This window comes from Sminthopsis crassicaudata, chromosome 1 (assembly GCF_048593235.1).
Source record: "Sminthopsis crassicaudata isolate SCR6 chromosome 1, ASM4859323v1, whole genome shotgun sequence".
NCBI lineage: Eukaryota > Metazoa > Chordata > Mammalia > Dasyuromorphia > Dasyuridae > Sminthopsis > Sminthopsis crassicaudata.
The window spans coordinates 628,847,581-628,874,977 of record NC_133617.1 but is presented as its reverse complement, the minus strand read 5'-3'; the positions used below and the strand labels follow the sequence as shown (position 1 = coordinate 628,874,977).

At 35.6% G+C, this 27,397-nt stretch overlaps 1 protein-coding gene across 6 annotated transcripts in view; it reads left to right on the top strand.

Annotated features, from left to right (window-relative positions):
* Positions 1–27,397, top strand: part of KATNIP (katanin interacting protein) — a 252,434-nt gene that overhangs the window by 152,464 nt on the left and 72,573 nt on the right. For 5 of the 6 annotated variants that reach the window (XM_074282774.1, XM_074282775.1, XM_074282778.1 and 2 more), the window contains exons 9-13: positions 1,585–1,849; positions 4,005–4,142; positions 8,165–8,337; positions 9,076–9,153; positions 15,303–15,415. In XM_074282774.1, coding sequence (XP_074138875.1) covers positions 1,585–1,849; positions 4,005–4,142; positions 8,165–8,337; positions 9,076–9,153; positions 15,303–15,415 — 767 coding nt within the window. The remainder of the gene's footprint in view (positions 1–1,584; positions 1,850–4,004; positions 4,143–8,164; positions 8,338–9,075; positions 9,154–15,302; positions 15,416–27,397) is intronic. The other variant, XM_074282776.1, reaches the window with a different exon arrangement.

The window sequence follows — 27,397 nt, the reverse complement described above, 5'->3', positions numbered from 1 at the left end:
AAGAAACTCATCCACACAACATTGGCCACCTCTTGATGAATATTTTTTTCATTGTAGCATCTGAAGAGGAAGGTAGCATTCTTGAAGTGTGACTTTTAGATGCCAAGATTCCCCAAGATACTTTTGGGGCGTTCATGAAGTCAAAACTTTTTTCATAGTAAAAATGATATTTGTCTACTAATACTCTCCTTTTTTCCAATTACAAATCTATGTGAGGCCAGATTTCTTTACATGTTTCAACTTGAAGTAGATCAAAGAAACTAGCTATCTTCTCTTAACTCAAACATTAAAGATATATGCAAAATATGTAAAACAATGCAACTCTTTTCATCAATTTTATTTTGTTTTGAAGAATAGAATTATTTTCATTAAAATATTCAAATTAATGTGTAATAAATGGACTTATTATTATCATTTTAAATGAGTTAATATTTTTTAAATGTATTAGTTTCAGTTTCTAATATGGTAAATATCAATAGATATTACTCATGTAAACAAAAAGTCTTTGAGATATTTAATAATTTTTAAGAACATAAAGAACTCCTAAGACCAAAATATTTGAGAACTTCTAGACTAAGGAGTCATTGCTTTATGTATCAACAGAAGAAGGATTGCAGGGATACAATTACAAATCTGGGAAGTATTGAAATAAGCATTGTTTCTAGGTAGTTGAGATGAAATTTTAAAAAAATCTTGCAAAGCAGTTTCTTTGAATTGAGATAGCAAATGGTATCTGACTCATATTAAAATCATATTAAAGTTTCCTTTTCATCTTAATTTGAAAAGTAAAGGATGGTTTTTGAGTCAATAGACCAACAATTAGAAATAAACTATATTGATTTCACATTAGGCAAAGATGTTGTCTGTATGGTGAGAAACTTCATAGGTTGACTTCTAACATAGTGTAGACATGAATATACTTGCAAAGGCAGTTAATAGAAGGAAAATCCAAAGCAATCACTCCTTTGAAGAAAGTGACAACTTTTTTTTAAAGGGATATAAAACTCTTAAAAAAAATCAGAATTCAGTATTTGGGATATTCATATCCATTTGGGTTCAAATGCTCCCAACTTGTGGTTTCACTAATGTTTGAGAAGAGCAACATTAAAAAAAATGAGACTAGAGGGCTTTCAGCATGGGTTCAAACTGTGTCTTATAAGTGACTGAGAAATCTGCTACTTGGGTCTAAGAATGCATAGCTAGAAGTGACCCTCATCCCAAAAAAGCCAGGCTTTCCATAGCCATAGTTAACTGAGTTCAAGAGAATATATAACATGATTGTCACTCACATTTGTGGAAATCTTGCTGTATACATAAAAATGTTAAACAATCTCACTGCTTCCCTTACCTCCATCCCCTTACTGCCATTTCTCCAGATTAATGGCCATTTATTCCTTCTCCTTGTTTTCTTTCTTCAAAGCTATCCATGACAAAATATGGAGATGGGGCAACAGGATTGAGAGTGATGATTTTTTAAAAATGTTATTTCAATGGAAATATTTTCTTTGGCTAAAATTAATTATTTTCAAATGAGGTATTCTGTGAATATTACTCTTTTTTTTAAATTTATTTGGATTCTGCTAGGAACTGAGAAAAAGCTTGGAGATTAGTGTAAATCTTCAGAAGAAAGAAAAAGACTGTTCCAGCGAAGATTACGACTCTATTGAAGAGGACTTATACACAGAACAGGTGCCAGAGGATAAGAGTCTAAACTCTTCTGGAGATGACCTTCCACTTTCTGGAAGTGACTCTGTCCTAGAAGAAACTCCCAAGGATCAGGAGGCGAAGGGATTCAATCCTGAATGCTCAAACACACTCATTGTATTGGAATTTAATCCAGCTTCCAAAAGTGAGCTATTTCTTACATTCAGTGTGGCATGATTTTGTTTGGTAACACTTGATTTCTCCAGGTGATTCCCCTCAATCCTACTTAAATGTCAAGAGTAGGCGAGGATGAGATCAGGGATTGCAGGAGCCAAAAGGTTTGGGGCTTCCAGCGAATGGGGCTCAGTGGACTGAAAAACCACACAAGGGAAAGCATGAGAGGAAACGTGGCTATTTTTAGCTTAAAATGCACAGAAATACATTGGTACTGTGGATTAAATTACCTCTGAAAAGAAAAGAGGGAGGTGGGCTGTGGTGACAAGAAAGCTGATCCATCTCAGGACAGACCAATTGAGGGAGGAGGAATCCATGTCTTTTCCATGTATTTGAAGGGTGAGCCACCACTGAGGGAGAACAATTGAATAGGGTGGTACAAAGGAATGGTTCTGGGGGAATTCAATGGGAGGAGATGCAGCTTCTTGACATTTTAATATTTTTTTAACGATTAAACTGAGAAATAAGCCCCGCCAAATGAGGTGCTTGGAGCTGTATCATGAGGCGTGTAGGAGCCTCGGAGCCTGTGGAGTTGTGAGGCCTCCTGCTGCCTTCTAGCTCTGGGGCTTTTGATCAGCAACAGCATGCTGGGGTGTTTAACCTCATTCAATAGGAGGAGCCAACTCTCAGTGAAGAGGGCAACATCCTTTAAGTCTTTGCCAAAGGACCCAAGAAAGGCTAATGTGGAAGAGAATGTAGCCAAGTTTTCCTAAACCCTCACACCTACACACAGATACAATTGTGGTTTGATCCTGAGGGCCCAGTCAAAAGTAGTCTGAAATGGTCCTTCTGGTTTGGGGCCTTCTCTGGAAAAGACTGGCAGGAGAGCATTATAATTATGCAGATCCAAGAAGTTAGATCCACAAGTCTAAGGTAGCTGGCCCTTCAGATGAATACAATTCAGTAAACATTTATTAAACCCTCCTATATGCTGATTACTGTACTTGCTGGGAAGAGACATGGGTCCTGCCCTCACAGAACTTAACCCTCTTGTGTGATAGGTAGGGAAGAAAATAGGCCCAGGTTTGTGGTTCTTGCTTATTTTATCTGGACAAATTGAGCCCAGCCCCGGAGCCTACTGAAGCACTGCCTGAATCCTAGACTCTCAAAAAGGGTCCTGTGGGTCTACTGCTAGACTACAACATCTATGGAATTCCAGATGAACAAATTCCCTAGGCATCCTACTGCCAGATGTTTTAGTATTATAGCAAGAATTGAGAAAAGCCTCCAACCTCCATAGAGCACAGAGAGAGTTAAGAGATAGAGTACATTTCAATGCTTATTCAGTATACACATAGTCCTTGTTATTCTGGGTCCATCTTGGACCACCTCTTGCATCTTGAGTACCAGGCAGAAACCCAACATGCCACAAAGTGATGTAAAAATGCACATTATCAAGTGACAATGTCAGAACAGATTCAAATTGTAACTTTTCTATCATAATTCAAAACCAACCAGATAGACATAAAACAATTCCACATATTAACCTGACGTTTTCCTAGAATCCTGATATGGCTTATTAGTTTGATACTTAAATTACATGTCATAACTCTGATTGTGGTCATTTTTTTAAATTAGACAAATGTACATGATAGTAACTCAAATTTCAATTACCCTACAATGTTTTACAAAACACTTTTCTTGCAATAAACATGTGAGGGAGAGCATACCAGTATTACCTCATTTACAGGTGAAGAAACTGAAGCAGGTCTCTTCAGCAAACTTGCAGAGTTGCAAGACAGCTACTTGAGTGTCAGAGCTGGGACCTGGCCGGGTGTTTTTACTTCAAGACTACTCTTTTTTGTACACCACAGCTAACTCCCACAATTATGTAGTGCTTTTCAGTTTGTTAAATAGTAATAGTGTGTGTGTATGTGTGTGTATCTATATATGAAAAAATTTCATTTGACCTTTAGAACAATCCTAGGAGGCAAGTTGTGCAAGTATTATTATCCCAATTTTACAGATGAGGAAACTGAGGGCCAGGGAGTTGAAGTACCTTGCCCAAGGTCACACAGTTGGTAAGTGGCAGACTCAAGACTCAAAACCAGATCCTCTGACTCTTCATCCACTGCTTCTTTTTGTTTGGCAAACACACCATCAACAAGGATTGTGTTTTCTTGCAGATAAAAGGGAAAGAAATCTGTCTGCCAAGCGCAAAGAGAATGCTGAGCTCTTTATTCCAACTAAGCCAGACACAGCCCAAGGTCGAGGAGATCGCCAACAATGTGCTGCTTTACAGGACCAAGAGAAATCCTTTTCTAGTAAGGGGTCCAGACGTTACATAGAGCAGGCTGAACCTGAGCTCCATGTAGGTGGGGCTGTGGGGCTGTGGGGCTGTGTGCCCCTTCTCTTGAACCCTTTGCATGACAAAGGCTGCTGAAGAGTCTGCATTCCTGATTCTTCTTTCCAGAGCTTATTTAATAGTCTCAGATCTTCTTTTCATTTATCTGCTTTTCATAGTATTGAACTGATTGATTTACTTTGCTTGTTTAGAGGTGAAGGCTTCTATTGACTCACTGAGAAACTTTATGAAAATAAGAAATTTACTAGTGTTTTGACACTACTTGTTAACAGGATTTTATCCCTCCCCTTCATCTACTTACTTTAGGACATGAAATTTGGAGAGAAGTAAGACTTTTTTAGATAAAGGTGACAGCTCCACATTTTGTTATGTTTGCTAGCAGAGGTCTTACACTAAAAGTTCCTCTCAGCCAGGGCCTTCAGAGTAAGTAAGAGTGGTGCCTTGAAGCAAACGTCAAGAATGAGTTAAGACTCAATCAACATCAATGGAGCCACATTGGCTCAGCATAAAGACATGAAAGAGGCCTGTTGGGACCTCCACAGGACGGGAGAATGGTAGAGAGAAGGTGACAAAACCTCAGTGGCAATCAACAATATGGGGAGTTAAATGTAGTCAGTGTCTTCTTGACGGCACAACAATGTCACGGTCACCAAAGCTGATGTGGTTCATGAGATTATAGGATCTAAAGCTGGAGAAGACTACAGAGACTGTTTATTCTGACATCTTCATCTTATATATGAGGTAACTGAGGCCTAGAAAGATATAAAAAGCCTAGGATGGTCTACTAAATTTAAAAAAACAGATTAATTTAAAAACAATTAGTATTATTATATAAACTAAAATAAAATTAAGTGAATTTTGATTATTAGATACTTAATATAGAAACTTAGATGTAAGTTTCCTTTGCAAATAGACAGGACAAATATTTTTGTATTAAAAATGGAATTTGGGGAGGAAATTAGGTCTCTCTTTAGATTACCATGGTTTCCATATCTATGTTAGCTTGAACATCGAATTATTACCATAATTTGGCAAATATCAATCTTTATGGGTTTTTCCAAAACATAGATAGATAGATACATACTGAGATACATATATAGATACATATTGAGAGAGAGAGAAAGGGGAGGGGGATATTTATTATCATAGTATCATTTCTGCTTGTATTGACCATGTTCATTTTCTTCTTTTTATAATACCATAACTTAAAGAAAAAGGAGAAAACAATTTTAAAAAAGAAAAATTATTTTGGTTCATTTGGTTAGTAGACATCACATAATACATTCTCAATATAGTTCCCTGATTTACATCATCCTCAAAATTAGGCTTTAGGTTGATTTTTGCATGCCTCAAACATTGTCAGCCAAACTGATGTGTCAGCATCTATACTTTTGTACTGGAATGTTAGTGATTTATTAGCAATATTAGCTTTTGAAATGAAAATAATGATCAATGATCATGCTGAATCCTAGCTGGTTCTGAAGAATTCTCCTCCTGTTTCATGTCCTTATGACTTCAAATATCAGTCTTTATATTCATGAACTTTCTAAGAAATTAATTTGAAAAGCTTTTCATAAGCCTGTGGTCTTCTTGAGAGCCTGGAGAGGGTGAAAGGACATTGGTCTCTGAGAGCAGAAATTTTACGTCCAAGCTGTCAAAGTGCTCTGTGAAAGTGACATATTTGAACCACTTTTTCCAGACAAGCTGCCAATCCAAGTAATAAAGTAATACTCCTCAGGTTCACTGAGAGAGCATTGCCAAGCCCTGTCATGAGGCTGAATTTCATTAACATTTCTGTCATGCCAACCCCAGAGTACATAAACCAGTGTCCTACAGCCTCGCAGACCTAATCCTGCAGTGTCATAATAATCTGTTGTCCACATGCTTGCAAGAGCCTGCTGCATATTTGAGGAGAGGAGAATTAAAGAAAGTATTTACCTGGTAGGGACTGAAGGTCAGAGGAGATTTTATTTAACCTAGAATCCTGACTGTCTTTTTATAAAATCATAAATTTTATTCTGTTTGCTAGTTACTTACTTTCTTGTGAACACAGGAAGTTAAAGATCCATCTTCTCTTTTCCTAATTACTTCTGGTTCTCAGCCATCATTTCCATCAGAAAAACATAGAATGTCAAAGATAGAAGGACTGGACTTCGTAGCCTAAACATCTTATTTTACAGAACAGGACACACACCTAACCCTATAACCTGAGTTCTAGAAGGAAAATGTAGAAATCATCCAGTTCAGCTCTCCTATGTTATATGTAGATTTTAGACATTGAGATACAAAGAAACTAAGGGACAGTTCTGACCAAGATCATACAGTAAATCAGTAGCAGAGTTTAGGGCAGAACCCACATCTTCTCCTAGTGGTACTTAGCAGTATTTTCTTTAGTATCACCTCACTGCATGCCTTTATCATCAGAGGTGAAAAAAGGAGGGTTTTGGATCATTTTTAAAAAGTTCTTTGCAGAAAGGATACTGTGAGGTCTGTTGCAGATTTTGCTAGTTCTCATTTACACAAGGAAAAAAAATATTCATCTTGTGTCCCAATGACCGATTGGTTAATAGATTCAGTGGTTTGCTAATTCCAACTGTCATAGTGTCAATCTGACATAGTAGTATCCATCTGCCAGTTTTATTTTCTAAATTTCTAAGCCCTGGAGATGGTCAAATAGCTTCTGAAAGGAAAGAAGGCTATAATGTTTAAAGGAGAAGGAAGGACACTGAGTGGGGTTAGAAAGAATTGAATATCTGTCCCTACTGAGCATTCAATCAGGTCTTTTATTTTTATGATCATAGAAGCAGCACTTTAGGAGGTAAGTTTTTTCTGAGGACTACATAAGAGTCTGGTGGAAAAGAATGCCACCTAATTTTTAATCATGTGAAACCACCATAATCAGATATAGAAAGAAATCTTCTAATGCCCTTGAATATCCTTAGCCAGTTTTAGAGATTGCCTACTGAATAGACATGTGTACTTAGCAAAGAGTGGCATCCTTTTTATGAGGGAATATCTCCATTCAAAACATATTCTCCTAGCAGTGCTGGAAACTACCACAGTAGGTCTTCATAGACTTTTTTTTTCACTCATTTGAGAATGCCGTATTCCTCCACCCACTGAAAATGTTTTTCTGTGCAACTGTTGTTACTTAATTTCCACGTGTTAGATCTCAGTAAAGTTCTGTGAACAGAAAGGGAGATTCAAATTTGTCCCCCTTTGATTGTCGTGATGATTTACACAGTTCAAAAACAGAACATCAGCCTTTGTTTGGTCCATAATGGATAAAAAGGAGTGCTTGAGTCAAGTTGAGCATCTAAACATATTGAAGTTGCCTTATGCTTCACACTTCAGTGCTCCACAAATCCATGACTTCATTGACATGAATATTCCCTTAACAAAAATAGACTGAAACCTCCCCCACACAGCAGTAGATAGGCTGGGGCCAAAAATCATAAATCACTCAAGGACTAATGAGCCTTCTTAAACTTAGAAAGCTGGTCCTTAGGAGAAAGAAGCAATTTTTGACTTACACCACACTAGAATAATATTTGAGAAACCAGAGTAACTTCAGGACCACTTATTAGGACTACTCCCGTAGTGGGGCAAAGTTTATAGATGCCCTTACTATCAGCAGGAAAAACCATTGTGTAATGGAACACTGAACTTTTGGTTGGGGGCATGGGTTCTAGTCCTAGCTTTGTGACTTGGCACATAATCTAGTGGGATCTCAGTTTCTTCATCTGTAAAATGAGTGGGTTGTACTAAATGACCTTCAGTGTCCCTTTCAGCTCAAGATTCAGAGATTACATGACTCAACCCTTAACAATAAATGTTAAGTGATGGGATCTAACGTCACACTTCAAATTCAGTTCCAATAAAAGAATCTCTTGGTATCCAAGATGACTATACAAAAGGTTTGGGCAAACTTACCATCTTTTTACTTCTCTTTGTCAGTGTAATCTTACTTTCTATTGTCAGGACCAGGCAGCCGAAAAGAAAGACCACTATCTGCTACACGGAAGAATATATGTAAGGATGAAGATCCTGAAGAAGATGCCTCAGCTGTCCTCAGAGCTATACAAGTTGAGAACGAAACCTTACAAAAGGAAATCCTTAGCAGAAAGACAGACAATCTGGCTAACCAACAAAAGGTATGTTAAATAGCTGAATTAATGATACAAGCATCTGGAAATCACACAAGAGAAAAGAAGTTAATATTTCTTTATTCAACATGCGTTTACTATGATGCAAAACACAGATGTAAATGGTAAATCTCTTAATGGTACCTAAAATAGAATACAAGATAGCATCCCAATTCAAAGGTGTTAGGTTCTAGAGAATAGTCAATTTGGGCAAATCCTCAGATGCTTAAAGAGTTGCCTCCTTTCTTCTTAAAGCTCTTGTTTTCTCTAACTTAATATAATAACTCTCATTTGCTGAACACTATAAAATTTGCAAATAATTTCGTGTTATTTCACTTGATCCTTATGGCAGCTTTATAAGGTAGATAGGGCAGGTATAATCCCCATTTAGTAGGTATGGAAACTGATGCACAGAAAATTTACCTTCAATTACATAAGTGGCAATTGGTAGAGAAGAGTATCTTGAACCCAGGTCTCCAGATTCTTAGCTGAATGTTCTGCCCACTATTATGAAGAAAAGCTAACTATAATTTGAATACTTCTCTTTAATTCTTGTTATTGTCAATTTAATAAGGAGAATGTAAGCCTAAAGTCAACAAAGTAGCCAACAGGGAAAGGAGGTAAGTAAGGCAGGGAAATTCCTTTAATCACTTTGCAATAGAAGTTGCTCTTTTAAAGCTTAATTGCCAAATCAATAGCCAGTAACATTTACTTTAACTGGAACTTTTTTTTGACTTCTTATAATAGGAAGAGGAGGATCTACCAGTGAGACCTTGGTCTAGTCTTTTTAAGGAAGTGGATGAAGTCCCTTTTACTGCCTTTGATGTAAGTAAAATTTTATCCCTTTAAATATAGTGAACAAATAAAAGCCATAGTGTCACATAGAACACTGCATTTGGCACTAGAGTCCTAAATTTAAGTCCAGTTCTATTTCTTGCTAGCATGGTGACCTTCAATAAAGAATTCATCATCCCTTTAGTCTTTATTTTTAAAATGGGGGTGATGCTTGTACTACCTGTTTCCCAAAGAGATGCAACCAACTTTGTAGTTCTAGTCATCTTGCCCACTTTCTTTTTCTGTTGTACAATTTTATTTTGATTGACATTTTCCAATATACACTTCACTATAGGGTATGTTTCTCACACACATTTGAGTAAAACTGACCAACGGCATGATTAGAACTGATAGCACAAGTCACTTAACATTTTTGTAGTTTTATCAGTTGTTATTAAAAAAAGAAGACAACCTGCTTTCACTTTAATAATATGGTACCAACATTGTCATTGTCTTTGACTAGTTTCTTATCTTTATTTACATTGTTGTGATCACTGTGTATGTTGTTATGTTAGCTATTCTTTCTTCATTCTTCATTTTTTTTGATTAATATAGATTCCTGAGCTTCTCTAAAAGTGGACAAGATGACCAGAACTGCAAAGTTGGTTGCATCTCCCAGGCCCTTTCAAGATTAGTCATCTTTTATAGCATAGTAATATTCCATTACACACTTGTATTTTAATTTGTGCAACTACTTCCCAGTTGTTGGTCACATTTTTCTCCCAGCTTTTGTTATTACAAATAATAATATAGCTATGAGTATATTTGAACATATGGGCCTTTTCTTGATGTCATTAACTGACTTGAAGCATTCCAATGGTGGGATTTCTGAGTCAAAGTGTTTGAATAATTTAGCATTTTTTGTTGCATAATTCCAAATTGTTTTCCAGAACATTTGGACCAATTTCACAGTTTTACCAGCAGTGAATAAGCATGTCTGTCTTCCCACAGCCCCTCCAACATTGAATTTTCCTACCTTTTCTAATTTGAAGTGTGTGAAATGGTTCTTCTGAGTTATTTTAATTTGTATTTCTCTGATTAGCAATTTTGAACAAATTTTCAGATGCTTGTTGAGAGTTTTTATTCTTTTGAAAATTATTTGTTCATATTCTTTAAATACTTGTCTTTTTGGGAATATTTTGTAATCTTAAAAATATACATCAAGTTCTTATAAGTTTTGGTTGTCAATCCATATATTTTCTTCTCCTAGTTGCACCTTTTTGTTTAAAGGACTTTTAATTTTATATAATCCAAATCATTTTGTATTTGATAATCCTATTTTATTACCAGTTGAAAATTGTTTTCCTCTACTTCATTTTGTCCATTTCTTCAAAGAGCTTATATACATCTGTTTAAATGCTACTTTGTAGTACTCATTATAATAGTCATACTTATGTAGGACAATTAATACAGCACTTAACATTTTATTCCGTAGAATCAACTTATGAATTCTTCTATCCTACTACATCCTAATAATTATATATCTTCTCATCTGACCTTTCCTTTTTTTTACCCCATGAACCTTTTCTGTTTAGGATATCAACATAACATGATGTGCTCAACTTGAGATAAATTTAGTCCATGATATCCAATTTCAAATTGTTTTCTTTTTCACTTATTCCAAAATTATGATAAAGACTAATTATAGGGTAGTATTTTATGTAAGTAGCTTATTAGAAATATAATACCAAAAAGGGGGAACTGGGAAACAAGCATTCTTTATGAAAAAGTAATGACTGAAACACATATGGACATGGACGTAGCATAGTTCCTTTAAGGGTTGCTAGATATCACTTTATTTTTTTTTTCTCAGTTTAGCCCCTTGAAATCAAACCTTTGACTTGATTCAACCTTCATTTTCCAAAGAGAACAAAATGAAATCACCATGTTGGGTCAAGGTATAGTTGTGTCCAACCATGACTGATCAGACCAATATGAACTCAGGAAGCTCTACTACAGGTCGGGCACAAATAGACTGTGTGAACATTTGGAGTGGAGATGACTAAATTTGCACATCTCATGTTTCTTTTCAGCAATTCTGTTTTGCTCATAGAGTATAGTACCTTCTTTGATGCAGCATGCCATGCTGGGTGGTCCTGTGCCAGTGTCACCCATGTTTAACAATTAATTCCAAATTTCTTTTTTCCCCAATTTTTTTAAACATTTAAATTTAAAGTTTTGAGTTTCATTCCTGTCCCTCTGTCCCTCTCTTCCATCCTCCCTCTCTGAGATAGTAAGTAATCAGATATAGGTTATACATGTATAATTATGTAAAACATTTCCATATTAGTTATTCCAAAGTTCTTCAGAGAGATCTTGAAGGTATCTGAGACAATTCAAATGGAAGCAGTTCAGTTTGCTGGCATGGCACTAGTTTACTATCCAGGTTTCATAGGTATACAACAATGAGGTCAGCATAATAACTCTTTAGACCTTCAGTTTGGTAAGCAGCCTAATTCTACTCTTCTCTCCCACAGTTTCCGTTGGAGCCTCCCAGATATTGAGCTAACTCTGGCAATATATGCCATTTTATACTTATGTACCATAGCTACATAAGTAAGAAACTATGTGTGCTGAATAAGATAGAGAAATTTCAGGAAAATAGCACCTTACGTTTTCAATAAACCAAGAATAAAATACTTTATCTAGTATTTGATATTCCTCTGTGCTCCTCATATTCTAATTTGTATATATTCCTGTGCTTTATTTCCCCTAGTAGGGTAACCTCATTGAAGACAGATAACTTGCCTAATTTATTGTTATATGTGCATTTCTGCTAACATATTACAATATATATAGGAGATGTTTATTTGTTTAAATATTTGTTAAAAGAATGAACATAACAGGTTAGTATTGTAAAATTTTTAAAAGATAGTGTATCTAGTGGATCACATTAGTGACCTACATTACGTCTGAAAATTTCAAAAAAATTCTTTTTAGAAATTTTGCATAAAGTCAAGAGATTTTTTTTTTTTTTTGAAGAGCCAGGATTTTTAATTCAAGATCTAAAGGTCCTTGACTCTCCTTCCTAGAGCACATGGTAGACAAAATTAGGGTAATAAGTAGGTTCTGATTGAACAATGACATTTCATGCTTTTTAGTTCCTGACTGTTTTAAAAGGCTAATGAATGTATATTTCATCATCAAATGAATAACGGATCCTTACACTAAGCAGCAGCCATTCAAACCTCTTTTAATGATCCAAAACAAAAGACAATGGAGTTGAGTCCATTTAAAGAATACACTAAAGGAAAGACTGGAAAGACCAGTACAGGATAAAACTAACATTTTAGGATACTTATAACTTTACTGTAGACATAATATGCAATTTCCCAGCACAGACATCAGGATTTTTTCAAAGTATAGTTTCTCAGTGATATAATGCTAATAATAATAATAATAATATTTGCCATAATATGTATAGTCATTGATTGAAGAATGGCTCAACAAATCATACATGAATATTCCTGTTTTCACTAAAAAATGATGGCTATGAAGAAGACAGAGTAGCATGAAAAGAATTATGTGTACTGAAGCAGAGTAAAGTAAGCAAAATCAAGAAAATAATCCATATACTACAACAATGTTGATGGAAAAAAAACATCTTTTTTTTTTTTAATTCATTTTTCCAAATTATCCCCTCCCTCCCTCCCTCCACTCCCTCCCCCCGATGACAGGCAATCCCATACATTTTACATGTGTTACAATAAAACCTAGATACAATATATGTGTGTAAATACCATTTTCTTGTTGCGCATTAATTATTAGCTTCCGAAGGTGTAAGTAACCTGGGTAGATAGACAGTAGTGCTAACAATTTACATTTACTTCCCAGTGTTCCTTCTCTGGGTGTATTTATTTCTGTCCATCATTGATCAACTGGAAGTGAGTTGGATCTTCTTTATGTTGAAGATTTCCACTTCCATCAGAATACATCCTCATACAGTATTGTTAAAACATCATTTTTTTAAAAAGCAGCTGAAAATGTGTAATTATAATGACCAAAATTATCCTAAAGAAGAGATAAAAAAATGCAACACCCTCATTTGCAGAGGTGAAGAACTCTTGGTGTAGCTAATGGCGTATGTTGTTAGACACAGATAATATGTTAACTTTGCTAAATTGTTTTTTCCCCCTTCTCTTTCTGATCCTTTGTTTCAGAGAATGATTCTCTGTGTAGGGAAAGGAGACAATATGGAAGATGATTCAAAACTAAAGATATGAATAAAAATTACACTAATAATGATGTCTTAAATTTCTATAATGTTGTATATAATGCTTTCACATTCATTAAATCTTAGAATGATAGAATTGGAAAGACCTCAATGCTCATCTAGTTCAGCTCCTTCATGAAACATTACAAATAAATAATAATTATAGTTCTATATTCTACAGGACTTTAAGGCATACAGATATTTTCATCACCACCTGTGAGGTAGCTAGAACAAGTATTTATTGTCACTATTTAAAAGAGAAGGAAGCAGACTCAAAGAGCTTAATTAACTTGCTCATAGTCCCACACCTCACATGTGTCAGAGTTGAACTCAGGTCCAGCTCTCCTGCGTCCATGTCTCAGATCCTTTCTACTATATTATAGCTGTTTCATTTGATCCATGTAATAATATTTGAGTTAAGAACAATGTGAATCGTTATTCCCATTTTAGAAATGAACAAACTGAGATGTAATCAGGTCAAGTAATTTACTTAAGGATCCACCATTAGTAAATGGCAGAGCTGAATTTTAAACCTAGGTTTTCTTACTTGAGTCCACTCTTTCTATTAAATGCCTGAAAGAGAAAGGTTCTGGATTTTTTAATATGAAGCTAGATCCACCTTCCTGGAAGATGCCCCTGGATCGGTGGTTCTTAACCTTTTTTGGGTCATGACTCTTTTTGGTAAAACTAATGGATTTCTTCTCAAAATAATGTCTTCAAATGCATAAAATAAAATAACACTATTAAAAAGGAAACAAATTATGTTGAAATAAAAATTTACTTTTTCTCATCCAAGTTTATATACTCTCCCAAATCTATCCATTTGTCCTTTTGGGATTCTGTGAAACCCTGGTTAAGACCATGCTTAAACTTTGTTAAATTGGGTAGATTCTGCTCCCCCCAAAAGTAAGAGAAATTTGAGTAATTGGTGAAAAGAACACTGATTTTGAATCAGAATAACTGATCTCAAAACTCAGCTCTGCTAATTATTCATTATATGTTCTTGAGCAAGTTACTTTCATTTCTTTGGGCCTCAGTTTCCTCCTCTGTAAAATTATGGGATTGGACTAGCTCTGATATGCAAGGACCCTAATGCACATTATATAAGTAGTTTCTACAACTAATCATAATACTTTAATGATTCCTTCCTTTTATTTAACCTAGAGTTTCTTTCCTTATAACTAGCATGCCTCCCCCAGAATCTACTGACATTTGTAAATTCCTGTTAATAACCATTTCTGCCACCATCACAGCCATTTCAGGCACCATACTGCAATGTTTCTGGGTGATCTTATTGGTGAATTATTGTGCTTCTAAAAATTAGACAAATGCAATTAAATAAAAAAAATAGAAGTATCATAAGGAACATATCTTTAATTTGGATAATGAATCATTAAAACAAAAAAAAAGGATTAAAAAAGTAGGATAGAACAGGGACCACTGTATTCAGAGTCAGATGACCTGAATTTGTGTCCCATATCTGCCACTGATGAGCCTTGAGAAAATCATTTCTCCTGTCTGGACCTCAGTCTCCTCCTCTATAAAATAATTGATTGGATTATCCCAAGCATATAATTGTAATTCTCTTTAGATAATTCATTCAAAAAGGTTGAGAGCCATAGAGTGGAAGTCCTCTGAGGTCAGAGAGTGATTTGTTTTTGTCTTTGTATCTTCAGTGCCCACCAATAGTGTGCATTGGTAAGCACACAATAAATGCATTAAATTTCAATGAGCAATCAAAAGCAATTGAAAACTCATACATTGTATAAGTATTTTATTGTTCTATTATGCATTTGAAATATTTCTTAATCTCATTTTCTATCAAAAATTGAATTTATCATTTTTTATCTATAAGCCTTTAGGAGCAGTCACTAATGTTTCTGAAATTTAGTTTCTGTATCCTGTTAATGAACTTCTCCAATCTCAGGTGCCTCCTCCTGACCTTTTCATAGCCAGTGCTGTATCTGAGCCATCCGAAACTGCAGGGAGTACAAATGCAGTCACAGAAGCGATAGAAAGAATTGGTCTTCTGGGAAGCAGGTACTTATTAAGGCTGATTCTTTTTAAATGAATGAAGTAATCATCAGATTATCTGCTATAACCTTTTTGTTTTCATTTCTAGTGTATCCCAAAGTCATTTTAACTTCTATAATCTTCTCCTTTCCCTCAAGTAAATAACAATTCCTTTCAGGAAAATATCCTGCCCTTGTCTGCTCATATGGACTGCCTAATATGGACAGAAATGCAGAAGTCTGCATACCTTTGTAAAATAAAAGAACCAGTTACTCATTTGCTGAATATAAATAGGATGGACATTTGGATTAATTGCTACTTGGAACTGTTCCATCATTAGTGAATTTACATAAAACCAAATGTACTTCTTTCTAACATTATACATGCACAAGAGTCCTAACTGTTCCAGAGAGAGATAATGTAGTATACTGGACCTAGGGCAGGAGAGAGTCTTCAGCTTTATTGGTATCATGAACACTTATCAGCCAACTGGTGAAATCCACGGACCCTCTTACAGAATAGTGGTTGGTGGTGGAGGTGGTTGTTGCTTGCTGAGGCATTTAGGGTTACATGAGTTGTCCAGGGTCACACAGCTAGGAAGTGGTAAGTGTCTGAGGCTGGATTTGAACTCTTGACCTCCTGACTTCAGAACTGATGCTCTAACCACCACCGAGCTGCCCCTAGTTAGTTTTTGTTTTGTTTTCTAACATTTTCAGAAAAGTCATATTGTGAAAGAAAACAGATCTCTCACCCTAATTTAAAAAAACCCTCAAGACAAAGTTTAAAAAAGAGATAGAGAGTATGATTCAATCTGTGTTTAGACACAATCATCATCTTCTCTCATTACGGATAGGATTCTTCATCATAAGTCCTTCAGAATAGTTATGGATAATTGTATTACTGAGAATAGCAAAGTCTTTTACAGCAGGTCATCCCAGAACCCTGCTCTCACGTTGTGTAGAGCATGTTTCACTTTGCTTGAATTCATGGAGGACTTTACATTTTTTCCCCCAAGAGCATTCTGTTCATCATTTCCTATAGAGCAACAATATTCCATGACAATCATACAACACAATTGATTCAGCCATTCCCCAATTGATGGAGATCCTCTCAATTTCTCGTTCTTTGCCCTGAGAAGAGAGCTTCTATAAATATTTTTGTATGTATAGATTCTTTTCCTTTCTCCCCCTTTTAAAAATATCTTTTGGTATTTGTGCTTAAGTGTGGAATTGTTAGGTCAAAGGATATGCATGAATTTAGAGCCATTTGGGCTATAGATCATGTTTTTTAATCAGTTATCAATTGGGATATGGCTTTTATTTTTTATAAATTTGACTCAGTTCCCTTTATTTTGAGAAATAAAGCCTTATCAGAGAAACTTGCTTTAAAATTCTTTTTTACAGTTGTTATTGCTAATTGTACTTCTCCCCTCATTTATTCTATTTTCTCTCTCTTTCACCCTGCCCATTCTCAAAAATTTTGCTATTGACCATTCCCTCCCCCAATATGCCTTCTCTTTTATCACCCTCCCCCTTCCCTTATCTCATTCTCCTCCTATTTTCCTGCAGAATAAGATAGATTTCTATACCCATATTGAGTATGTTATTTCCAATTTGAGCTAGTTCTGCGGAGAGTAAGGTTCGCTCCCTTACTCTTCCCCTGCTTGCCCTCCACTGTAAAAGCTTTCTCTTCCCTCTTTTTTATGGCAGATAATTAGTCATTCTACTTTTCCCTTTCTCTCAGTACATTCTTCTCTCTCCTCTTAGTTTCATCATTTTTTTTTTTTTATGGATATAAGTAGACTAAAGTTTATTACTGATGAATGCTGTTATGTTTCTTCCTTTCTTTTCTTTTCTTTTTTTTTTTTTAATATTTTAATAGTTTTTATTTACCAGATATTTGTATGGGTAATTTTACAACATTGACAATTGCCAAACCCTTTGTTCTAATGTTTCCCCTCCTCCCCCTCCCCCAGATGGCAGGTTGACCAATATATGTTAAATGTTAGCGTATAAATTAAATACAATATATGTATACATGGCCAAACAGTTGTTTTGCTGTACAAAACTTTCATCATTTTTAAGATATTATCCCTTCATATTCAACTCACACTTATGCCCTCTGTCTATATATATTCTTTTAAATTGCCATAATATTGAGAAAGTTCTAGTAAGTTACAAATATCATCTTCTCATGTAAAAATGTAAACAGACAAACCTAATTAATTATGTCACTTTCCTGATTACTTCCTTATGTTTCTCCTGAGTCCTGTAGTTGAAAATCAGAATTTCCATTCAGCTGTAATTGGTATCATGAACATTTCATCATAAATGTTTGAAAACTCTCTATTTCATTGAATGTTCACCTTTTCCTCTAGAAGGATTATACTCAGTTTTGCTGGGTAGATGGTTCTTGGTTGTAATCCTAGCTCTATTGCTCCCTGTAATATCATATTCCAAACCCTCCAGTTCTTTAATGTAGAAGCTGCTAAATCTTGTTTTATCCTGACTATGGCTCCACCATACTTGAATTGTTTCTTTCTGAACAATATTTTCTCCTTACCTTGGGTGTTCTAAAATTTGGCTGTAATATTCCTGGGAGTTTTCATTTTGGGATCTCTTTCAGGAGGTGATTGGTGGATTCTTTCCATTTTTATTTTACCCTCTGGTTCTAGAATATCAGGACCGTTTTCCTTGATAATTTCATGAAAGATGATGTCTAGGTTCTTTTTTGGATCATGATTTTCAGGTAAACCAATAATTTTAAAATTATTTTTCTGGATCTATTTTTCAGGTCAGTTATTTCTCTAGTAGGATATTTCACTTTTTTTCATTTTTTGGTTTTGCTGTATTGTATCTTGATTTCTAATAAAGTCCATTTTCTCCATTCTAATATTTATTATTTAATTAAGGCTTTTTATTTTATTTTTCAAAATATATGCATGGATAAGTCTTCAACATTAACTCTTGCAAAACCTTGTATTCCAATTCCCCCCCCCCCCGATGGCATGTAATCCAATATATGTTAAACATGATAAAAATATTTGCTAAATCCAATATAGACATACATATTTATACAATTATCTTGCTGCACAAGAAAAATCAAATCAAACCAGAAAGAATGAGAAAGAAAATAACATGCAAACAAACAATAACAAAAAGAATGAAAGAGCTATGTTGTGAACTGTACTCAGTTCCCACAGAACTCTCTCTGGGTATAGATGGCTCACTGGTCTGAATCATCTCATTGTTGAAGAGAGCCACAAGACATCATTTTTCTATCATGGGATTGATATAGGTCCGTGGCTCTAAATCTTTTTTTCCCCCCACATTTATTTATTTATTTGATTTTTATTTTTTATTAATTTTTATAATTATAACATTTTCTTTGACAATATATATGCATAGGTAAATTTTTCTTCTTCTTCTTCTTCTTCTTCTTCTTCTTCTTCTTCTTCTTCTTCTTCTTCTTCTTCTTCTTCTTCTTCTTCTTCTTCTTCTTCTTCTTCTTCTTCTTTTTTTTTTTTTTAACAACATTATCCCTTGTACTCCCTTCTGTTCCGAGTTTTTCCTCTCCTTCCCTCCACCCCCTCCCCTAGATGGCAGGTATTCCCATACATATTTAATATCTTATAGTATATCCTAGGTACAATATATATGTGCAGAACCGAATTTTTTTGTTTTTGTTGTTGCAAAGGAAGAATTGGATTCAGAAGGTAAAAATAATCTGGGAAGAGAAACAAAACAAAACAAAACAAAACAAAAACAATGCTCACAGTTTACACGCATTTCCCAGTGTTCCTTTTCTGGATGTAGCTGATTCTGTCCATCATTAATCAATTGGAATTGAATTAGCTCTTCTCTTTGTTGAAGATATCCACTTCCATCAGAATACATCCTCATACAGTGTCACTGTTGAAGTGCATAATGATCTCCTAGTTCTGCTCGTTTCACTCAGCATCAGTTGATGTAAGTCTCTCCAAGCCTCTCTGTATTCCTCCTGTTGGTCATTTCTTACAGAACAATAATATTCCATCACCTTCATATACCACAATTTACTCAGTCATTCTCCAATTGATGGACATCCATTCATTTTCCAGTTTCTAGCCACTATGAAAAGGGCTGCCTCAAACATTTTGGCACATACAGGTCCCTTTCCCTTCTTTAGTAGTTCCTTGGGATATAAGCCCAGTAGTAGTACGGCTGGGTCAAAGGGTATGCACATTTTGATAACCTTTTGGGCATAATTCCAGATTGCTCTCCAGAATGGTTGGATTCTTTCACAACTCCACCAACAATGCATCAGTGTCCCAGTTTTCCCACAGCCCCTCCAACATTCATCGTTATTTGTTCCTGTCATCTTAGCCAATCTGACAGGTGTGTAATGATATCTCAGAGTTGTCTTAATTTACATTTCTCTGATCAATAATGATTTGTAACACTCTTTCATATGAGTGGAAATAGTTTTAATTTCATCATCGAAATTGTCTGTTCATATCCTTTGACCATTTATCAATTGGAGAATGGCTTAATTTCTTATAAAATAAAGTCAATTCTCTGTATATTTTGGAGATGAGGCCTTTATCATAACCTTTAACTGTAAAAATGTTTTCCCAATTTGTTACTTCCCTTCTAATCTTGTTTGCATTATAATGTTTTGTTTGTAAAAAAGCTTTTTAATTTGATGTAATCAATATTTTCTATTTTGTGATCAATAATGGTCTCTAGTTCTCCCTCGGACACAAACTGCTTCCTCCTCCACAAGTCCGAGAGGTAAACCATCCCATGTTCCTCTAATTTATTTATGATTTTGTTCTTTATGCCTAAATCTTGGACCCATTTTGATCTAATCTTAGTATGTGGCGTTAAATGTGGGTCCATGCCTAGTCTCTGCCATACTAATTTCCAGTTTTCCCAGCAGTTTTTGTCAAATAATGAATTCTTATCCCAAAATTTGGGATCTTTGGGTTTGTCAAACACTAGATTGCTATTTTTATTCATTATCTTGCCCTGTGAACCTAACCTATTCCACTGATCAACTAGTCTATTTCTTAGCCAATACCAAATGGTTTTGGTGACTGTTGCTTTATAATACAGTTCTAGATCAGGTACAGCTAGACCACCTTCATTTAATTTTTTTTCATTACTTCCCTTGAAATTCTCGACCTTTTGTTGTTCCATATGAATTCTGTTGTTATTTTTTCTAGGTCATTAAAATAGTTTCTTGGGAGTCTGATTGGTATAGCACTAAATAAATAGATTAGTTTAGGGAGTATTGTCATCTTAATTATATTCGCTTGGCCTATTCAAGAGCACTTAATGTCTTTTCAATTATTTAAATCTGACTTTATTTTTGTGGCAAGTGTTTTGTAATTTTGCTCATATAATTCCTGACTCTCCTTTGGTAGATATATTCCCAAATATTTCATGCTATCGACCGTTATTTTGAATGGAATTTCTCTTTGTATCTCTTGCTGTTGGATTGTGTTGGTAATGTATAAAAATGCTAAGGATTTATGTAGATTTATTTTGTATCCTGCAACTTTGCTAAAATTCTGAATTATTTCTAATAGCTTTTTAGCAGAGTCTTTGGGGTTCTCTAAGTATACCATCATGTCATCTACAAAGAGTGATAGTTTGATTTCCTCATTTCATACTCTTAATTCCTTGAATCTCTTTCTCGGCTCTTATTGCCGAAGCTAGCGTTTCTAGTACTATATTGAATAGTAATGGTGATAGTGGACAACCTTGTTTCACTCCTGATCTTACAGGGAAAGGTTCTAGTTTATCGCCATTACATATGATGTTTACTGATGGTTTTAAATATATGTTCGTTATTATTTTAAGGAATAGTCCATTTATTCCTATACTCTCAAGCGTTTTTAGTAGGAATGGATGTTGGATTTTATCAAATGCTTTTTCTGCATCTATTGAGATGATCATATGGCTTTTATTAATTTGATTAATTTGATTAATTGATTATGCTAATAGCTTTCCTAATATTAAACCAGCCCTGCATTCCTGGTATAAATCCCCCTTGGTCACAGTGTATTATCCTGGGGATGATTTTCTGAAGTCTTTTTGCTAATATCTTATTTAAGATTTTAGTATCAATATTCATTAAGGAAATTGGTCTATAGTTTTCTTTCTCAGTTTTCGATCTACCTGGTTTAGGTATCAGTACCATGTCTGTGTCATAAAAGGAATTTGGTAGGACTCCTTCAATCCCTCTTTTTTCAAATAGTTTATATAGCATTGGAGTTAGTTGTTCTTTAAATGTTTGGTAGAATTCACATGTAAATCCATGTGGTCCTGGGGATTTTTTCTTAGGAAATTGGTTAATAGCTTGTTCTATTTCTTTTTCTGAGATGGGACTATTTAGACTACTTACTTCTTCCTCTGTTAATCTGGGCAAGCTATATTTTTTAAGGTATTCTTCTATTTCATTTAAGTTATCGAATTTACTGGCATAAAGTTGAGCAAAGTAGCTCCTAACTATTGTTCTAATTTCCTCTTCATTAGTGGTGAGTTCTCCCTTTTCATTTTCAAGACTAACAATTTGCTTTTTCTCTTTCTTTTTTTTAATCAGGTTTACTAAGGGTTTGTCTATTTTGTTGGTTTTTTCATAGAACCAACTCTTAGTTTTATTAATTAATTCAATAGTTTTTTTACTTTCAATTTTATTAATCTCCCCTTTTACTTTTTGAATTTCAAGTTTTGTGTTTGTCTGGGGGTTTTTAATTTGTTCCTTTTCTAGCAATTTTAGTTGTAAGCCCAATTCGCTAGCCCTTTCTTTCTCTATTTTATGCAAGTAGCCTTGTAGAGATGTAAAACTCCCCCTTATTACTGCTTTGGCTGTATCCCACACATTTTGGTATGATGTCTCATTATTGTCATTTTCTTGGGTGAAGTTATTAATTATGTCTATGATTTACTGTTTTACCCAATCATTCTTTAGTATAAGATTATTTAGTTTCCAATTATTTTTTGGTCTATTTTCCCCTGGCTTTTTATTAAATGTAATTTTGATTGCATTGTGGTCTGAAAAGGATGCATTTACTATTTCTGCCTTACTGCATTTGATTTTGAGGTTTTTATGCCCTAGTACATGATCAATTTTTGTATAGGTTCCATGAACTGCTGAGAAGAAACTATACTCCTTTCTGTCTCCATTTAGCTTTCGCCAAAGATCTATCATAGCAAACTTTTCTAGTATTCTATTTACCTCTTTGACTTCTTTCTTATTTATTTTGTGGTTTGATTTATCTAATTCTGAGAGTGCAAGGTTGAGATCTCCCACTATTATAGTTTTACTGTCTATTTCCTCCTGCAGCTCTCTTAATTTCTCTTTTAAGAATTTAGATGCTGCACCACTTGGTGCATATATGTTTAATATTGATACTGCTTCATTATTGATGCAGGATATAATGCCCTTCCTTATCTCTTTTAATTAGATCAATTTTTGTTTTTGCTTGATCTGAGATGAGGATGGCTACTCCTGCTTTTTTGGCTTTGCCTGAAGCATAATAGATTCTGCTCCACCCTTTTACTTTTAGTTTGAATGTATCACCCTGTTTCAGGTGTGTTTCCTGTAAACAACATATAGTAGGATTCTGACTTTTAATCCAGTCTGCTAACTGCTTCCTCTTTATGAGGCAGTTTGCCCCATTCACATTTATGGTTAGAATGACTAATTCTATATTGCTTGCCATCCTATTAACCCCTGCTTATGCTTTTCTCCTTTCCTTCCCTCTTACCCCCCTACCCAGTATTAAACTTGTGAACACCACTTGTTTTTCACAGCCCTCCCTTTTTAGTATCCCTCCCCCACCTTAAAGTTCCTCTTCCTATTTTACCCCTTTTCCTCACAATTTCTGTTTTCCCTTCCCCTTAGCTTACTCCTTCCCTCTCACTTTTCAATGAAGTGGAAGAAGTTTCACTATAAATCAGATATGTCTATTGATACACGCTATGTTCATCTCCCTCCTTTCTTTCTCTCAGATATAATAGGTTACCTTTGCCTCTTCATGAGATGTAGTACCACCACTTTACACTTTTTTATGATATAATTTCCTTTCCATCTCTAGTTTCTAAGACAAATTGTACATATGTTCTTTACATATTTTTTTTGGCAGAAGTATATTTCTCAAGATTTCTTTTTACCTTTTTAGAAATCTCTTGAGTTCTGTATTTGGAGATCAAACCTTTTATGTAGGTCTGGTTTTTTCATCAAAAACAGATGGAATTCATTTATTTCGTTAAATGTCCATCTTCTTCCCTGGAAAATGATGCTCATTCTTGCTGGGTAAGTTATTCTTGGCTGCATACCAAGTTCCTTAGCCTTTCGGGATATCATGTTTCAGGCCCTGCGTTCTTTTAATGTGGACGCTGCTAGATCCTAGGTTATCCTTATTGTGGCTCCTGCATATCTGAATTGCTTTTTTCTAGCAGCTTCCAATATTTTTTCCTTTGTCTGATGGTTCTTGAACTTGGCCACTATATTTCTTGGCGGTTTGATTTTAGGGTCCCTTTCAGTAGGTGATCGATAACTTTTTTCAATGTCTATTTTACCCTCTGTTTCCAAAACGTCTGGGCAGTTCTCTTTGATAATTTCCTTGAAAATAATGTCCAGGCTCTTTTTTTCCTCCCATTTTTCAGGGAGTCCAATTATTCTCAAATTGTCTCTCCTGGATCTGTTTTCCAGGTCTGTTGTCTTTCCAATAAGGTACTTGACATTCTTTTCAATTGTTTCATTTCTCTGGTTTTGCTTGACTCCCTCTTGGTTTCTCCTTGAGTCATTCATTTCTACTTGTTCGAGTCTAATTTTCAATGATGTACTTTCTTCATTCACTTTTTTATATCTTTTTGTAATTGTCCAATTGTGTTTTTAAGTGAGTTTTTTTCTTCTATGGATTTTTTTTCCATTTTATCCATTTTATTTTTTAGAGAGCTGATTTCTTTATCCAGCTCATTAATCCTGTTTTCCTTGGAGTTGTTTGCCTTTTCTAATTCACTAATTTTATTTCTCAATGATTTGATCTCTTTATCCACTCTGGATCACTTCTCCAGGCTCTCTTTCCATGCTTCCCTTTCCTTTTCCAATTTCTCTTCTCTCTTGTGAGAGCCTTTTTGATTTCCTCTATGAGGTTCTTTTGTATTGAGGAACAGCTCATATCCCCCTTAGGGGATTCCTCTGGGGACAGTCTGTTTTTAGTCTCCTCAGCATTTGAAGTCTGCTCTCTCTCCATACAGAAGTTGTCAATGGTTAGAGCCCTTTTGAATTTTTTGTTCATTTTGTCAGAGCAGGAATCGAAGAAAAACAAACTGACAAGAGAAACAATTGGTCTGTTTTTTGGGGGATGGGGCTGGATGGTGTTAATGGGCTTCCTCTACAAACTGCGGGTAGGGCAGCAGCGAGCCACTAACATGACAGCGATGGCTGTGCTGTGCTCTGCCCTCTGAGAACTAGTCACTCCAGGTGGGGGTGGGGGTGGCTGGGTCCCTAGAGACGCTAGCTTTCCAGGGTTTTATTCTTCACCTCTGGTGTTTATACCCTCTCTGCTGCTCCTGGCTTGCTGCCAAGACGGAATATCCACACTGTGGTAAAAGTCTTTTTGCAGAAACGGCAGAGATCTCTCTCCCCTCCGGTCTGAGCTGTGTGAGCTGTCTGTCTCACTCTGGCTGTCTGCCCTCAGTCTGCGCCCAGTCTGATTGACCCTCCCCTGAGCAAACACAGACCTTTTCTGGTGAATTTCAAGGATGTCTTCTCTTAGTGATTATTTGTGGATTTCTTTCTGGGTCAAGCATTAACTCCGAGGCTTGTCATGAAGTAAGTCCTGAGAGAAAACAAGGAGCTCAAGCAGCTGTCTGCCTCCATGCCGCATCTTGGCCGGAAGTCTCCATTCTAATTTTTAAGGAATTATTTTCCTCAGTGAACTTTGTATCTCCTTTCCCATTTGGCCAGTTTTGCTTTTTAAAGCATTCTTCTCATTTTTTTTTTTTTTTTTTTTTTTTTTTTGGTATTTTCTTTCTTTCTTTCTTTCTTTCTTTCTTTCTTTCTTTCTTTCTTTCTTTCTTTCTTCCTTCCTTCCTTCCTTCCTTCCTTCCTTCCTTCCTTCCTTCCTTCCTTCCTTCCTTCCTTCCTTCCTTCCTTCCTTCCTTCCTTCCTTCCTTCCTTCCTTCCTTCCTTCCTTCCTTCCTTCCTTCCTTCCTTCCTTCCTTCCTTCCTTCCTTCCTTCCTTCCTTCCTTTCTTTCTTTCTTTCTTTCTTTTTGTATTTTGTGCTTCTCTCAATTCTTTCCCTAATTTTTCCTTTATTTTTTTTTTACTTGATTTTCAAAATCCCTTTTGTACTCTTCTGTGACCTGAACCCGTCTTATTTTTCTTAGAGGCTTTGGATGTAGGAGTTTTGACTTTGCTATCATCTTCTGAGTGTGTTTTGATCTTTCTTGTCACCATAGTAACTTTCTCCCCCTTTTATTTGTCTTTTATCTTTTTTTTAATTAAAGCTTTTTATTTTTCAAAACATATTCATGGACAATTAATTCTTCAACTTTAGCACTTGCAAAACTCCGTGTTCCAGTTTCCTTCTCCTTCCTCCATATCCTCCCCTAGATGGCAAGCAGTCCAACATATGTTAAACATGGTGGAAATATATGTTAAATCCAATAAGAAATATATGTTAAATCCAGTACATATTTATACAATTATCATGCCATACAAGAAAAAAAGAGAAGCAAAATAGAATGCAAGCAAACAACAACAAAAAAGAGTTAAAATGCTGCATTATGAACCACGCTCAGTTCCTACGGTTTTCTCTCTGGGTGTAGATGGCTCTCTTCATCACTAAACAATTATAAGTGATCTGAATCACCTCATTGTTAAAGATGTCCATCAGAATTGATCATCTTATAATCTTCTTGTTGCTGTGTACAATGATCTCCTGGTTCTGCTCATTTCACGTAGCATTAGTTCATGTAAGTCTCTCCAGGCCTTTCTGAAGAAACAGAACAATAATATTCCATAACATTCATATGCCCTAACTTATTTAGCCATTCTCTAAGTGATGGGCATCTATTCATTTTCCAGTTTCTAGCCACTACAAAAAGGGCTGCCACAAACATTTTGGCACATACAGGTCCCTTTCCCTTCTTTAGTATTTCCTTGGGATATAAGCCCAGTAGTACCTCCCTGATCAAAGGACATGCACAGTTTGATAGCCTTTGGGCATAGTTTCAAATGGCTCTCCAGAATTGTTGGATCCATTCACAATTCCACCAACAATGAACCATAATAACTTTCAATGGTCAGAATTTTTTTCTGTTGTCTGCTCATTTTTCTAGCTTTTAACTTGGCTTTTTATTCTTTGTTAAAGAAGAGCTCTGTTTCCAGGGTGGAGATGCACTATCACAAGCTTCAGGAGTTTTGTACAGCTGTTTTCAGAAATCCTTCTAGGAATCTGATCACAAGCCCTCTTTTCTGTCCTGGAGTTATTCGAAGGGTCCCTGCCCTAAGGTAGTTGTAAGATCTAGTGTGCTGGTAGGGGATTGGGGCTCTTTTGATTGGGGCTGCAATGGGCCATCCCATTGCCATAGACCCTCTTCATTGACCTTTTGAGTACTCCCTGAAAGGTCCAGAAACCTCCAGCAATAGAATTTGAGTTGGAGCTGGGGCTGGGGCCAGGCCTGCCCTGGGATTGTGTGCTGGGCTCCCACCTGATTCCAAAGCCTTTTTCTTCTCAACCTTACAGCTCCTCTTTGGTGTCTCTGGACTTAGAGGCCTGGAAGCCACCAGCACTGCCACTGATTCAGAAATTGGGCCACCTTTGACAGGGTCTGTGCTAGCATACCAAGCCTTCTAGCAGGACTCCTACCTGGTGTCCTAGCCTGTTAATCATCTAATCAACCAGTATTTATTTTAATGGACTCATCAGTATACTACCTGGACCTTCCTTATATGACATCCATGTGGATGATCAAAAACTTGTCCTGCAAAATGATGTTCAGGAGCAG